Source organism: Rosa chinensis, chromosome 3, assembly GCF_002994745.2.
Source record: "Rosa chinensis cultivar Old Blush chromosome 3, RchiOBHm-V2, whole genome shotgun sequence".
NCBI classification, from domain to species: Eukaryota; Viridiplantae; Streptophyta; class Magnoliopsida; order Rosales; family Rosaceae; genus Rosa; species Rosa chinensis.
The window spans coordinates 18,251,554-18,267,920 of NC_037090.1; the positions used below are offsets into that span (position 1 = coordinate 18,251,554).

Consider the following 16,367-nt stretch of genomic DNA (forward strand, 5'->3'; position numbering starts at 1 on the left):
TGGTTGGTATTAAAGCGGGAATAGAGAGGAATTTGGGTTTGGATACGGTTTCTCACGAAGTGGGTGGGCCGGGTGAGAATGGGCCTACTGGTTCAGTTGCTAAGTCCAGAGGGAGGCCCAGAAGTGTATCAGTTGATTATAAACTCCTTAATAATGGGAGTGTGGGCAAGAGTACTTCTAGAAATTTCCAGAAGGAGTTGATTTCCGGTAATTCATCTTCTAAAAAGCAAGCAAACAAGAAGATGGTTGAGGTGCAGGAAGATGAATGTAGAGTTGAAAGTAAGACTAGTAAGAAGGGTTTGGGACGTGGACGGGGCTTTCCTGTGGGTGGTAGGAGCTGCAGGAAGGGTTTGTCTATGTCTCCTACGAAGAATGGTGTGTCTTCTAAAGTTGTCTTGTCTTCACAAACCGTGATGGGTTCCGGTGATAGGACCCATCACGAGAAATGATCGTTTTGAGCTGGAATGTGCGGGGTTTGGGGAACCTGCACAATTTCCGAGCGCTCCAACGCCTTTTACAGGTGCAATCCCCAGATGTTTTCTTTCTTATGGAGACAAAGAAGAGGAAGAAAGCTATGGAAAAGTTATGTGCTAAGGTGGGTTATAAAGACTGCTTTGTGGTGGGTAGTGTTGGTAAGGAAGGAAAGAGTGGGGGCTTGGCTTTGGGGTGGAAAGCAGATGTTCAGATGAGTATCTTGGGTTCTTCTCAAGCTCATATTGATGCGGTAGTAAGGTGGGAGAATGTTCTAGTTAGAATAACAGGCTTCTATGGTAATCCGGAAACCTCACGTCGTTCGGTTTCTTGGGAGTTGCTTCGAAGAATTGCTGCCACTGTCACTGGACCTTGGTTAATTTTTGGAGATTTCAACGAACTTCGGGATGCAAGTGAAAAGAGGGGAGGTGCGGTCAGACCAGAGGTGCAAATAAGAAAGTTTAGGGAGGCCACAGAGGATTGCGGGTTGCAAGAAATTTTGTTTTTTGGATCACCCTTCACGTGGTCCAATGGGCACACTTGGGAGAGACTTGATAGGGGGTTTGTGAATAAGGCTGGATGGTTATTATGGCCTAATGTACACGAGTATCACGTTGATGGTTATGCCTCTGACCATCTTGCTCTTATTTTCCATACTAATGGGGAGGGTTTGAAGAAGTTTCGGAAGAAGAAGCAGAGATTTATGTTTGAGCCGTTGTGGGTAAAAGAAGAAACATGTCAGGAGGCTATAAGGGCAGCCTGGTCTTCAGAAGCAGTAGAGACTAGACTGGAGAGTAAGTTACTGACTTTGGGTGATGTTCTTATGGACTGGAATAAGGAGCATATTGGGAATGTGCCGAGGAGAATTAACAAATTAAGGAAGGAGTTAGATGGTATTCCATTTGATCATCCTGTGGATTCGGTTCAGGAGCATAGAAAGAAGGTTAAAAAAGATCTAGAGAAGTATGTGGGCTATAATGAAGACTTATGGAGGCAAAGATCTCGGGTGGAGTGGTTGAAAGAAGGTGATTGCAACACAAGGTTCTTCCATAACTATGCAAAGTTCAGAGGATGGAAGAATAGAGTTAGTGGTGTGGCAGATACTAATGGAGTATGGCAAGACCAAGTTTCGAGTATTCAGGAGGCATTTGTCAATTACTTTTCACATTTGTTTACTACTGAAGGTTGTAATCACTTGGAGCTTATTTTAGACGCTATACCCACTGTTGTATCGAACCAGATGAATGATATTCTATTACAGCCTTTTACGAGGATATTGAAGCTACTTTGAAGCAAATGGCACCTAATAAGTCACCGGGAGCTGATGGCTTATCTGCGTTGTTTTACAAGCATTATTGGCATATTGTTGGGGATGAAGTGTCGTTTTTTTGTCTTAAAGTTCTTAATGAAGGGGCAAGTGTGGAATCGATTAATCAGACCCTAATAGCTCTAATTCCGAAGATTGAGCACCCGCACTGTGTTACGGATTTCAGGCCTATTAGCTTATGTTCTGTTCTTTACAAGTTGATTTCCAAGACGATTGTGAATAGAATGAAAGGTTTACTGCCTTCTATCATTTCGCCTTTTCAAAGTGTGTTCGTCCCAGGTCGCCACATCCATGATAATATCATAGCTGCTTTCGAAACGATTCATACCATAAGAGCTCAAAGAAGTACAGCTGACCCAAGATTGGTTCTTAAATTGGACATTAGCAAAGCATACGATCGGGTGGAGTGGGTTTATCTTCATGAAGTAATGGGAAAGCTAGGATTTCATAAACAGTGGGTCTCCTTGATCATGAGGTGTGTTACTTCGGTCAGGTTTTCTATTTTATGGGAAGGACAAGCTTATGGTAATTTCCATCCGACTAGAGGGCTCAGATAGGGAGATCCCCTCTCCCCCTACCTTTTTTTGATTTGCTCTGAAGGTTTATCTGGGTTGTTTCAAAAGGCTTGCAGAGAGGGTTTTATTGAAGGAGTCCAGGTGAGGGGGAATGCACCTCCTGTGAATCATCTTTTATTCGCAGACGACAGTTTGATTTTTGCTACTGCTAGGAGGGAAGTGGTAACGCATTTGAAGCAATGTCTTCTGTTGTACGAGGCTGCAGCGGGAGTTAATTTTCAGAAATCAGCCATCTCTTTTGGACCAGCAGTGGATGAGGGGGTTAAGTCTGATATTCAGGAGATGTTGGGCGTGCCTGTGGTACCATTTCATGAACGGTACTTAGGGCTCCCAACGGTGACAGGGAGGAGTAAAAAAGAAATGTTCAAGAAAATCAATGAAAGACTTGACTTGCATCTTACTAGGTGGAATAGTAAGTTTTTGTCTAAAGCAGGGAAGCTAGTATTAGTCAAAGTCGTTGCCCAGGCAATCCCAACATTTACAATGAATGTTTTCAGGCTCCCGAAAGGTATCTGCAAGTCGTTTCAATCTAAAGTTGCAAACTTCTGGTGGGGGAAGGCAGATGGGAAGAAGGGGATGCATTGGTGCAAATGGAATCAACTTTGTAAGAGTAAGAGTCAAGGTGGGCTTGGTTTTCGGGACCTTGAAGCTTTTAATCGAGCACTTTTGGCAAAGACAGTATGGCGTCTAGTGATGGAGCCTAATTCCCTTGTGCACAGGCTACTGCAAGGTAAATATTTCCCACAAACAAATTGGGCGGGAGCTAGGAATGAAGTAGGTGCCTCTTTAATCTGGAGTAGTTTGATGTGGGGAAGAGATTTGCTGATCAGTGGGACTAGGTGGAGAGTGGGGACAGGATGTAATATAAGGGTTTGGTTTGATAAATGGTTACCTACACCATGGACCTTCAGACCGGTCTCTCCCCATACTGGTAATTTAAATTTGAAGGTTAGTGAGTTGATGCTTTATCCTGGCATGTGGAATGAAAGTTTGATAAGATCTACATTTCGCCCACATGAGGTCGATACTATTCTGTCAATACCTATTGCTGCGGGTAGGAGGGATGATTCTATTGTTTGGCATTATTGCAAAGATGGAAGGTATACAGTGAAGTCAGGGTGTTGGTTAGCATCAGAGCTTCAGAGGGTTCATGAAGGGTCAGTGGGTTGTAGCAACAGTAGCAATAAGGAAGGTACCCAAGTTTGGGACACTTTGTGGAAATTAAGAATTGCTAATAAGGTGAAACTTTTTCTTTGGCGTGCTTGTAAAGGCTTTCTACCTTGTGCTGCTAATTTGTTCAGAAGGCATGTGGGAAATTCTAGCCTTTGTTGCCGATGTGGGAGGGAGGAGGAGACAACAATCCATTGTATGTGGAGCTGTCCGTGGTCTAAGAAGGTTTGGAAATTCTCATTCTTAAATGGAGTATATAAACAATGGAGAGAACCTAGTTTCATTGACTTGTTTGCGCATGTGGTTAAAACTTCCTCCAAAGAGGAGGTTGAATTGTTCAGTGTTATCTGTTGGTTACTTTGGAAGAGCAGGAACAGATTTAAGCACGAAGGAGTTGTGGAGGAGAGTAAGCATATTGTATGGAGTGCAAATGAGTGGTTAAACAACTTCCAAGATGCACAAAGGAGTAATGAGAACGTGACTAAAGATGCAACACAAAAGAGAGTGAAAGTCAAGTGGAGGCCACCTACTGCACCAAAACTGAAGTTGAATACTGACGCAGCAATAGATTATAAAAAGAAGAAGGCTGATCTAGGCATGGTTGTACGAGATGGTGAGGGGAAATTGAAGTGTGCCGGGCACAAGGTACTGCCAGGAAACCCATCTATTGTTGCTATTGAAGCTCTTGCTGTCTATCATGGACTACTTTTGTATAGAGAAGCTGGTTTTCAAAACTTAGTAGTGGAGAGTGATTCCACCATAGTAATTGATGCGTTGAATAAGACAGAGCTTGATCTTAGTGTGGAGGGTGGAGTCTTGGATGATATTAAGTGCTTGGCTTCAACTTTTGAATCAGTCCCGTGGAAGAAAGTCAATAGAGAAGGCAATATTGCTGCACACAAGATGGCAAAGCATGCCTTGATGGCTGACGAAGATAGACTCTGGCAGGAAGCAGGGCCACCTTGGCTTACTGGTATCATTTTAGATGAATGTAGAAATTGATGATATGGGGGGTGGTGCTCTTTTTTACTTGCTCTGATCATGCAGGGTTTTTAGCGAGGCCACCTTAACCCCGAAGGTTGTATTGACCATTTGTTATCAATGAAAGTTTTTTTAACTGATCAAAAAAAAAAAAAAAAAATAGTACATACATTCTATTGAACTTAGGAAAATTAGGTCATATATTATTGGGTAACCTGGTAAAGGATCATTAGATCACTAGTTTGATTGAAAATGGATGACACTCTATGTCATATATATAAAGAAAAATTGAAAAATAAATAGATGAACACGATATTTATGACAATTTATAAAATTTAAAAAAAGAAAAATTTATATTGTTCATTCTAATTTATATTCTAAAGAAATACTTGTTGTAAAGTTTTTTAATGGAAACGAAAGACTTATCTATTGATAGAAATCATACGACTTTACTAGGTCAAGGTTGAGGGATTCAAAGAACCCTCATATTACAATCGATGTTCAATCATAAAACGACTAAAATCCAAAATGAAAACTCCAAAAACACTAAAATCTTAAAGGAACTGCAGTAAGATAAAATGCAGAAATTTAAAACTCCCTAACCCTACACTGCCTTAAAATGGAATCGCTGTCTTGAACATCTTGATGGCTAAGACCCTCTTAGTGTATGTTACGTCCCGTATATCAATTTATCGTTATACTAGTCATTTGAACGATAAACGACAATTACTTTCACTTCTTACTTTGTTTCGATACTTTTAGTTGACCAAAAAGTTGACTTTTTATTCAGGTAAGTTTTGTAGGAAACTTTCTTCTAAAAGCTTTAGAGGGATGTTAAACCGAGTCCATGAACATGTGGCACGCTTAAATCAAAGTTCGTATGTGAAAATTCTGATCAAAAAATTAAAGTTACTGTTTATGGTAATTTTTCTATAAAAAGAGGAGATACTGTGGTAAGTTTCCATTTTCAGAAACTTACCTGTCAGTTTTTTCTCCTCTCTCTCTCTCTCTCTCGACCCAGACATCTTCTTCCTGCGATATCTCCTCCGTCCAGTGACGGATTTGGGCGCCACTAGTGTCATTCAAACCTTCTCTTCTTCCTCTTCAAGTCTAGGGTGGTATTTCATCCCATCTCCGCTTGTAGGAGGTGTAGCAGGGAAAAAACCTATCCAAGCCTCATTTCTGATTGCTAGCGATTTCTCCTGATTTCGGCCACTTCCAGCGACGAAACCGGCCTCATTTTTAAGCTCTTGAGGTGCACTTAAATCCCTCCTAGTCTCTTGATCCAATTTGAAGTGTGGAGAAAGAATCAAAGATTTGAAAGTTCTAGGGTTTGAATTTAGACCTTCTTTGCCTTCAAGGTAAATTCCAGACTTTTGACTTCAAATTGGACTTTGTTGTAGTTATCAAAGTTGTTGGCATAGGTGTTGATGCCCGGTTCAGAGTTTGACCCTATGTACCTCCACTGTTGGTAGAGCCTGGGGGCGTGGGGGCCGACTCTGGCATCCTAAATTGGTTGGTTGGATTCCTTTTAACTTGTGAAACATGTTGGTGTGTGTTTTGTGAAAATTAGAGAAGGTTTAGTATCGACTATGATTTTCCGATGTGTGGGGTTTCGATTTTTTATTTACGAGAATCCGACAGTCGAATTTCTCTTGGTTATACTCTAGAATGCTTAAATCAACAAATTGACTGTTGTAGTGAAGTTTGGGATGAATCCGAGAAGAAATGGAGATGTTGGTTTACAAGCAGTTTCATTTTTGAATCGTACTTAACTTTCGAATCATTGTTTACAAATTGTAATTTTGTATAGAACGACGTATCGACCCATTGCTCGATGAGGATCCTTACGTTTGGGTGCCATGTTAGCTGTATACTGTGAGTGGACCTTTGATTTTAAATGATGCATGCGAATATTTTTTGAATCATTGATTTATTTAATTATCGTTTTATTTATCGAGCACATTATTTGGTTTTGGATTATAATTTTGGCATTAATTGGTTTTCTTTTATGAATTTTGGATATGAGTTTGTTATGCTCAGATTTGGATTTATGATTTATGTTGTTTTTCGACGAATTATTTTCCGAGGTGATTTTCTGAATTAAACATTATATTTTTATTCATTGATTTTGAGATTTTTGAAAGGTTTTTGAAATGGGATTTTCGAGGAAATTATATTCATCTATTAATTCTTTCTTATTTGTTGATGGCGTGTAGGACACGTCGTTGATTTATTTGATTATCATGAGATTTACCGAATACGGTCAGAAACTGTACTCGTGAGTATATTTGCGAGATTTTGGGGAAGTCTTATTGGTTTTTGTATGATTTTATTCCACCATACTTGGATCGTTTTATTTTATTGTTAGCTAGCCTATTAGTACTCTTCCCCGCTTACTAAGTGTTTGTGGGTGAGTTGAGCAAAGAGCCTGGAAGACTCCGACCCGAGCCTGGGAAGCTCCCTTACTCATATGGTGATAACTTTTTCCCCATACTCTACTGTTACTTGACTAGCGGGGCTAGTCAGATGTCTCTTAACCAGTGGGACTTATATGTTTTCATGAGTTTTCAAGCTTAAAGAAATATGTTTCATAAATGTTGCATGCATTGGATTTTATAAAGGAATAAACGTGGGAAAGTATAAAGGGTTTTTGTCCATTTACTGATTTACCCCATTTCTAGAGATTTTTTTCCCACTTACCCCATTAAGTTTTTTTAATTCCCTCTTACCCAAAACACTCAAAGGAGGTCTTCCCTAATACCAAATTAAGAATTTTATTTTATTTTAATATCATTTTACCCTCACTCTTTTGTTACTTAGAGAGAGAGAGAGAGAGAATGGAAGAGAGAGAAACCATAAGAGACTTTGCCGGAGCCCCGTCACCGGTGCCGGATTCCGGTCACCCGCCGCCACCCCGCCAGACTTTTCTGAAAACCTCACCGGAAAGGTTTATTGCCCCAATAGACATCTATTGCCCACCAATAGAGTGGCAATAGACTTCTATTTCCCCCAATAGACATCCATTGCCCCAATAGTCTATTGCCCCCTAATAGATATCAATTGCCCCCCAATGGACGTTTATTGCCCCCTAATAGGACTTTCAGTCTCAGAATGGGAACTAATCTCCCTAAATTTAGACAAATAAAACTTTGATTACAGAAAAGAAACAAGGAGATTACATCAATTCAAAATGTCTATTGGCCCCAATAGACATTTGTTGCCCCCCAATATAACTTTCGATCGTCGGAATTATGCCCCCAATAGGCATCTTTCTCTATTTCCTTCTCGGATTTATGCCCAAAGTTTACAAAAAAAATGAAGAAGAAGAAGTTGATTTCGGCACCCAGAGAAATGCTCTGGGCACCCACGCAGCAGCTAGACCAAATCACTCCAGCCTGGTCCGGGTCCGGCAGATAGTCCGACAGAGGTGGAAGCTGGCCACAAACACCTTCTCTTGGTTGCCGGCGACTAGATTTCCCATCACGTGAAGGTAAGTGCATCTGGACAGGTCGGTGTCACCGAAGCCTTGAAGATCCAGTGAGACGGTCGGTAGCCGAGCGAGGCCAGAGTCTGGTTTTGGAGCCTCCATGCCAGATCTCCGGGAAGCTGTGGTGGAATTGGACCGCCGGTGACAACGTCATCGATGAAGGGTGACGGGGGCATTGAGAGAAAGCCGAGAGAGAGAGAGAGAGAGAGAGAGAGAGAGAGAGAGAGAGAGAGAGAGAGAGAGAAGAGAGAGAGAGTGGCATGGCAGTAATTTATTAATTAGGCTGAGGGCAAATTTATCTTTTCATTTTAAATTAGGTAAGTGGGATTAAAAATCTGTTGATCAGGTAAGTGGGATAATTTTTGTTTATTTTGGTGCTTTTGGTCAATGACCCAAGTATAAAATCCCTTTTCTTTACAATTACTTATTTTTGTCCACTGACGCTAACGTTTTTATGTGCTTTCTCCCTAGGCCATTCGGTTACAAATGTCCAGTCTGTAGAGTAGCTGGTTCGGCATAGTAGGATTCGAGGCATATATAGCATCTGTTGTTATTGTTTTCCATATTGTAGGTTATTTATTGAACCTACTGGTATTTTGAATTCTTTTCCTATTTTAGATTGCTCTGATAACCTGTAGGACAATTGTTATAAAAAATTTGGGTGTTATATTGTGGATTTGGAACATGTTGTATTTTCGGTTTTAAGTTGTCTTCTGTGGAGTTGTTGTAATTTTGGGGAGCAGGGTGGCTCCAGAAGAATAAGGTTGGTTTAGTAGGAGTGTTGATGTATTTTCCACAGAATTTGGGTAGTCCATTTTTACGAGTGACTCTACCAAATTTTCGATAGAGTTGTTCTTAAGGTGGGCCCTACAGGGCCACTTCTTTCAGGGTGAAATTCGGGACATGTCCTATCAATGTACGTCCTCGCAACAATCAACACAGCCACAACAACATGCTAGGAACAGATACATGGCTAAGGGCAGGACATGTCACCTCCCAAAAGACCCAAACCATACCCAACCCAAGTGAGGGAGAAAAGGGAAACTGGACCATCTTAGGCCTAGTTCACCGGATTGCATCTCCGCAGCCCAAAAAGGCAGAGGCCCAAATCCCATTGACCAAACCCTTCGTCCCCAACAACCAAATTAGCCGAGTCTGATCCTTTGGGGAAGCCACCCCCACCTTGCATCAACTCGGTGTCAGCCGACGGCTCTGCACATCAGAACAAGCTAAAAAAGACCCTGCCTTAGATCTAACCTGGAAGACAACCTCAACCGCAGTCGGAGGAGACCCTAAAGCCCAACCAGATCTGCCACGACCAATAGAAAATGCTGCCTTCAAGCACCTCCTTCAACAACCCAACCAATACATTACCGCAAGGACAAAAGGCCGCAAGCATCCGACCACCGAGTCCTCGATCCCAGAGCCCGTGTTGCGATCCAAAACGATCAAAGAACCCCCGCGTACCAATCTACACCCGAGATCCGAGCAGGAAACAGGGCTCAATCAACGTTGCACCGCCTTGATCCTCTGATCCCCAAGCCACAACACCAAAGCAATAATGACCCGAGCAGCATATTATTCACCCTCCCTGCACGGCCAGCGAGCTCCGTTCTGGTCTTTGTAACCGCCGCCTACCACGCAACACCAGAGTTTGCAAAGAGAAATCCTAGAGAGCGTCTTTAGAAGAATGTAAGATGTCTAAGTATACTTGTTATAAAGTTGGTAATACTAAAAATCAAAATCTCAAATTTGGTAGAAATTATTAAATGTCGTGAATTTTGGTTGGTAATTGGTAACTCAATTTTGAAATCAAAAGCTTTGGTTTTGAAGTTGGTAATATATATAACCGATTCGAACGGACCGAATAGCAACCTTATTTGTATCCGAACGTATTTTGTCGGTCGTAATTATTTTCTTGATAAAATTTGTCCACTTGTGCTAAAAAGAAAAAAGCAAACATAAATTAATGGGCGGGAGTTTAGTTCATGAGCCTTATTAGAACATGGATACTGAGAAGTTCTCAAGCGACGCAGAGAAAGGGCGGCAAATCTCTCCTCTCATCCCATTATATGTCGGCATTAGAGCTTTGTTATTAGCTCTGCCCTGGATATCAATGTCCTCTCTCTTTCTCAATTACCCTAAATACAAATGAGACTATGAGAGGTTGAAAAAATCTAGCAGTTCCTCATCAACCTACTACTTTCATATCCTCTCTCTTCAGGTGATCTAGATCAAGAAGCGTCAAGAACTCAACCATGGAGCAAGGATCGAGATGCCCAAGAATTTATAGCACTCTCCAAACCTCTTCACCTTATGAATTTGTGACGCTGAATTAACTAGTTATAGCATATGTTTGGAATGGCAAGAGATTAATTCCATTACTTCACAGCCTGATAGGTGAAACTTTTTGTTTCTAATCTTACAATTGGCTCCTTTGTTGTTCTCGTTTAGAAGATCCAAGCTACTTGCGGGTTGGTAAGACCATGAACCAGTGCAACAACCCAATATAAGTTGCGTTTTTTGTATAAAAGCCCAACTTTTGCATAAATGGAAGAGTCCGCCGAAAGATACATACTGAAAAGTAGTATGAATCACTAATTTATATGATTAGGATCTGCTTAATAATAGTGTTTGGTAGATAGTCCCATCAGGCCATCAGTATTAGTAAGTCGAACGAGACTCAAGTACAAGACTTTAACTAAACATATCTTTTTTTGGCTTAATAATGTCCCGCTTCGGAACGTTAGTTGTAGCAAAGAGACAAAGAGAGCATATATAATTAGCAAAAGAAAAATCAAGAAGCCAACAACTTCGTTTGTGAAAAATTGTTCTTGCACTTTATTCCTTGTTTATCATAGTTGCCAAGGAATCTAAGGGTTGGTAAAGTGTGTGTTTCCACCTTATTGGATCCTCCAAGCTTTTACTCATTCATACTTTCTTTTGGTAGAGCGTGTGTCCTAAAGTTTTATGCTTCTTCATCATTTGTATTTTTGGAAGGGACACCCTACCTGCTCCCATCTCTATCCCTCCCTCCCGCATAATCTTCTAGATTTCCATTCTAGTGAAACCAAAACTGTATACATCCGTGGCATATAAGAGATTCTCATCATACGTGTGCATACATGATATGATTGTGAGAAAATATAGATATTCGAAGGGGAGGGCTGAGAATTGTACATGTCATGTCTAAATAAGCAAAGGATACGTACATACACCAGTCCCCCACTACATACATGATTCATATACATATACCATGATACCATGTTCTTGCCTGCTCAGGCATGTTACATTTAGTAGCCTATTACTGCTTCACAGTGCAATGTCAGACTATACTCCAAGTGATCATAATATGATTCGGAAACGACCAAAAAAAATAAAGAAAAATTTACCCCCAAAACTCCTTGGAATGATCCCTAACATCAAAGCTTGTCCTAGTTGATTAATTTCAAGTTAAACAAACTAGTTCCATTGCCAATTCCTCAACTAGAAGGCCGAAGATAGCAAGCTCAATGTCTACTGCAGTCTCTCCCACCTGACCTTGATTTTGCTTCCACCCATCGAGTTCCTTTCTGAAATCTTGTTCCACCATCATATCTATGGTGTTCGACTCCACCTCGTTCCAGGAGTTAAACCTCTTGCAGACCCTTCTCACCACCTCTTCTCTATTGCTGAAATCATCATCCTCTTTTCTGTGTTCCTCAACAATGAGATCGGACACCAACCTCTTCACGTCTTCCGGAATTCTCTTTGAACTAGGGAAGCTTGACTTGAAAAGTACTTCTCTGACAAACCCATCAAGATTTTCTTCCCTGCTGCTCTCTGATGTTTTCGAATCATCATCGTCACATTCTTCTGATTCTGCTTCTACATCACCGATGCTGTTATAATATCCTTGGTCTTCATCATCATCTTCTTCTAACATTCTTTTTTCAAGTTCAATAGGATCCAACTCTGCCAATTTCTCAAATCTACGAAGCTTCTGCATTAACTGCTTCTGTGTCCCTGAAAATTCATTGCAAGTAAGATCAAAGTTGGTTACTTGCTTGACAGTTCGTTGAATTAAAATAGAAAACTGTTTCAGTTGCCAATTATAACAACTAAAAGTTCTTACTGCAGTGGGTAACATATACAAATAAAATTTGTTCATGTCAGGTCCTATTAGATATTTTTTGAATTGTAATGACACTGTAGAATAATTGACACCATCTGTTAGACTTCAATGCACAACAAACTGCTACAGCTTATGAACTAATGTCAATGGGTTCCACCAATCACTCATAAGGCAATCAATAAGCCTATAAGTTCAGAGAGGATCACATGTTAAAACTATCAACTGCCAAAAACATTCAAACAAGATCACCAAATGAAATGAAGACTTGTTGAGCTGATGAAATCAACAAAACCAACACATGCACTATGACATCTGCAGATTAGAATGTGGGTCACATATGCAGTTAAGGACTGAATCATAGAAACGTCGATCTCTTACATCAAAATATTAGGACAGTGAGAAAGAAATATTTCATAGCATGAACACGAGGGCAACACAGAGTAATATTCAAATTAGCGATCTTTCTATGGATCCCACAAAGATAACACGAGTCAAAATCAGAACAATTATATGGCCAAAAGATGCTTCAATTGGTTTATTGGTTCATTGAGTTATACTAGGACTATGCTCATCGAAAAGGACCGGACACCAAACAAAGAAAGGTACAATTGAATAAAATTTAGTGCACAACATAGAACTGTAACATACTCTGCATAATGGCATAGCTGCATTCCAAATCAAAACCATGTTCTTCGTCTTCCTCGTCATGCTCCTCGTCATCATCTTCGAATGGAGGGTCCAGTACTGATACAGGACTGCACTGTTCCTTATCTTCCTCCTCTTCTTCAACTTGAAAATTCTTTAATCCTTCCTTCTCCTATTAAAAGTTCAAATCCTTTATTAGAACATTACTCGTACATAATTGAGCTTAAAGAACAAATAATTTCCTAACTTGCTAACCCCTTAAACAGTGCCAAATTTGGATTAATCCCAGATCCATAATTGCTTGTGTGCTTGACTTTTCCTCTAGTTTTCAGAGAATAAGACCGAATAACTACACTTAAAAAGTATATAATTTGGCGATGTCGGGTTTTTGTTGTTGTTATCCAATACAAAAAACAAAACCCCATTTGTCCTTTGTTATGGAAGATTATTGCTATAGACAGTCTCTGAAAGCAAAAAGATTTGTAATGCAGAGACTTTTATCAGTGATCACAAATGCCAAACTTATCAATTAGCACATACATACACATACATACAAGAATTCTAGTATGGTGTTTGACACATATGACCTCCAGTGCGCCTAAATTTTCCAACCCAAAACTATGGAAAGCGATCTTTGTTGCCGACAATTTGATACATGCAAGTGCCCCTGCGAGTTAACTCGGACTGTCGACGGTCCCGAGTTAACCACTCGCTCAATGAAGCCTAATTGGTATTAAAAAATGGAAGTGGTATTGACAAATTAAAGAAAAGGACAAACCTCTTGTTTGTGGCGAACAGGGGACGTCGCCGGCGATGTGAACTCCGGCGTCCGGCTACCGGACGGCGAGGGTGTTGTTTCGAGCACAAAACGAAAAGGGCTCTCACAAAAGACCTTCGTCTCGCAGCAAACGCAATCTGTTGTACCCAAAATCGCTTCCGAGTAATCAGACTGACAACTACTCGAAGTGTCCATGTCCAAAGACCAAACTTCACTACTGGGCCTACTGTTTACATTAGAAGAAGTAAAGCACATCTCACAAGTAGCCCTTATTTCAGAAGCACTTTGGTCCTCCAAACTCAGACCAGAATCAAATTTATCCTCCTCCATTTTTAGCTGGCTATCTTCAGATGAAATCTTTCTGCGCCCAACTGATGAATCCCACCTGAGAATGTCTTTGACCGAGACCTTAACCCCGTTCCCTTCGATTTCACGCTTTTGGGTTCGGGTTTTTAGTCTCTTCAACAAGGACCCAATTAGCCCAAAACCATGGTTTTTGCTGTGGTTCTGGGTTTTGGGTTTGGAACTTGTCGACTGTTTCTGAATCCTCATGGCAGCTTCGACGAGAAGAGCTGCGGTTCTGGTTGGGATTTGAAGAAAAATGGCATTGGGACTCTTGCATGGGGATTTAGCCGCCGGCGACGAGAACTCGAACAGCGGCGATTTGCGGAGGTCCGGCGAGTCTTGGAGGGAGAAAAAGCAAGCATTTTTGCATAGGTTTCTGGGGAAGTTGGAAACTTCCGAGATGGGTCTTCGTTTCTTGACCTGCAATTGGGTTTTGGGGGAAGGTCTTTTCAGCTGGCCGCGTTTGTCAGCAATGTAGCTCTTGAGAAGAAACGGCTCCTGATCTTCTTTCAGTAACTCGTGTAACTGAGCCATATCGAAATGGGGTTGGCTAGCTCTAGCTCGACAGGGAAAGTAAAAATGGAAAATATACACACACAACAAGTGTTCAATCAAGGTGAGTGTTTGAGTTTCAGCACCATGAAAGAGTTGAAGAGGTTTCAACTAAAACTGGGGTGGTTCTAAAAAGGGGAGGTTTGAATGCTGGGAAAGTGGTCACTAATATAGCAGATAGCGAGAGAGGCAGGCAGAGAGAGGAAGGAATGAGGAGACTTCATGATTCAAATCTGAAAGGGTTAGAAAATCGAGGCCAGGATGGTGATAATAAACTGGTTATCATAAAATAATGCAGCACAATAAAAGGTTAAAAAAACATGGGGGTTCCAAAGGAGAGAGAAGGATCTGGTTTGGGCTAGGAGAGTTTTTGATTCTTCCTCCTATGCACCAGTGAAAGTGTATATATATAATAGCGTAGAGTAGAGGTAACAGGGTTTGTCTAGAATCCAAAATACAAAACGTACTTGTATTACAGTCTGGGTCCAAAAAAGCATGAATATATTACGGTATTTTCTTGAGGTTACAAGTTAAGAGGGTAATAGTTTAAGGGGCAGAGAGACACAGGATTCGCGAGCTGCCTGGCTGGAGTTTGGACCAGGTGGAGGTTTCCATCTCATTTCTTTCCCGAGATCCGCAGATTAATGTGTTGGGTTGCTTTAATTGTAACCTAGGTTTATTTTATTGGGGATAACAGATCTTTGATCAGACTGTACTGTAAACTTTGAGTCAAATAGTTTCTGCTTTCTACCTCCTTTTTTCCTTTTTGGCATACTGTGCAGTTTATACAGTATAATTTGCTTCCGAAAAAAAAAAAAATAGATACAAGAGAAGTCCAAAAGAAAAACAAACATTATGTATGATTAAGATAATTATTAAGAAATGTGCACAAATTTGGTTGGACTGTAATTAAAAAAAATACAGAGTTTTAATTGGTTTATGTGAATTTCAAATTTAAAGTTTTATATTTTAACAGCTTTCCAATGAAATCTATGTACGTTCTATGTTATTTTTTCACCAGAAATTATACAACTGAATATAGCGGGTGGCACCTCTAGAGGTAGCTTGTGAACATTGTTGAGGAGGAGGCGGGTGGTGTGGAGTATAGAGGAAAGAAAAGAAGTCAAAATACGATTTGGGAGGTACGTAATATTCATCACATAAAAACCAAATCTTCAAGTAATCTAGTTAGCATCTTAAATTCCAATGTCATCATTTGCATCACTGAATCTGAATGACAGATCGAGTCAACATGTTAGTCAAGCATAACAAAAATGGGCACCGACCAAAATTTTCTTCCTTTCACTAATTCGTTACAATCCTGGAACCCTAGTTAATGCTAAACCTGCAAGAACCCTAATTGCACCCAAATTGAACTGGAATCTCCTATGGCCCATTATTAGTACTACAACTACACGATCGAGATAAAACTTGGTAAAATGGGGGGTTTCTGTACTTCTGTTTGACAAGAGAGTAGAAACTAGAAAGGCCCTCAGCTCCTCTCTCCCTAATGGCTAATGTTACAGAGTTTTGCAGTCGTTCTGTTTTGGCAGATGGAGCAGGAGTTGGGTTTACTAATGCCATGAATGCAATCCCATTACTTGCTTTGCTTTACAGCTGGGGGCACATACAAAGTTCACATAAAACACACAGTAGACATGGTCCCAAATCCCAATATGACATTTGTTTATCCACCCCCAAAACTGGTAGGAGTTTCAAATTACATGCTTGATGAAATGACTAACTACCTACCTTAAACAAAAATCAGTCTTCCTCATCACGTTATCTTTTAATGAACAAACAATCAATCCACTTATCTCATTAATCATTGGAGGAAGTTGTTTGATGACTTCCTCTACGGCATGGGTTGAAATTTTATGCATAGAAAATCAATTGCCGACTTGAATTTTACATTAATT

The 16,367-nt window shown here is 40.5% G+C and overlaps 2 protein-coding genes across 2 annotated transcripts; one reads left to right on the forward strand and one right to left on the reverse strand.

Moving 5' to 3' along the window:
- The first annotated feature begins 445 nt into the window (after positions 1-445).
- LOC112194221 lies at positions 446-4,545 on the forward strand. Its single transcript, XM_024334466.1, has 4 exons — positions 446-1,655; positions 1,733-2,029; positions 2,292-2,323; positions 2,422-4,545. The coding sequence occupies exons 1-4, from the start codon at positions 446-448 to the stop codon at positions 4,543-4,545; spliced, it is 3,663 nt and encodes a 1,220-aa protein (XP_024190234.1).
- A 6,603-nt stretch (positions 4,546-11,148) lies between these two features.
- On the reverse strand, positions 11,149-15,030 carry LOC112192873. Its single transcript, XM_024332778.2, has 3 exons — positions 13,552-15,030; positions 12,777-12,945; positions 11,149-12,019 (listed from the first exon to the last, which is right to left on the reverse strand). The coding sequence occupies exons 1-3, from the start codon at positions 14,428-14,430 to the stop codon at positions 11,463-11,465; spliced, it is 1,605 nt and encodes a 534-aa protein (XP_024188546.1). The 5' UTR covers positions 14,431-15,030; the 3' UTR covers positions 11,149-11,462.
- Between the last annotated feature and the right edge of the window lie 1,337 nt (positions 15,031-16,367).

What these genes read in the sequence shown, in the direction of transcription:
- LOC112192873 (XM_024332778.2), bottom strand. Translation starts at nt 14,430, where the DNA reads ATGGCTCAGTTACACGAGTTACTGAAAGAAGATCAGGAGCCGTTTCTT. An exon ending in CTGTTCGCCACAAACAAGAG is followed by an intron (nt 12,946 to 13,551) that starts GTTTGTCCTTTT and finishes AACTTTTAATAG; the next exon opens with GAGAAGGAAGGATTAAAGAA. An exon ending in CAGCTATGCCATTATGCAGA is followed by an intron (nt 12,020 to 12,776) that starts GTATGTTACAGT and finishes ATGAATTTTCAG; the next exon opens with GGACACAGAAGCAGTTAATG.
- LOC112194221 (XM_024334466.1), top strand. Translation starts at nt 446, where the DNA reads ATGATCGTTTTGAGCTGGAATGTGCGGGGTTTGGGGAACCTGCACAAT. An exon ending in ACATTTGTTTACTACTGAAG is followed by an intron (nt 1,656 to 1,732) that starts GTTGTAATCACT and finishes ATTCTATTACAG; the next exon opens with CCTTTTACGAGGATATTGAA. An exon ending in ATGGGAAGGACAAGCTTATG is followed by an intron (nt 2,324 to 2,421) that starts GTAATTTCCATC and finishes TTGTTTCAAAAG; the next exon opens with GCTTGCAGAGAGGGTTTTAT.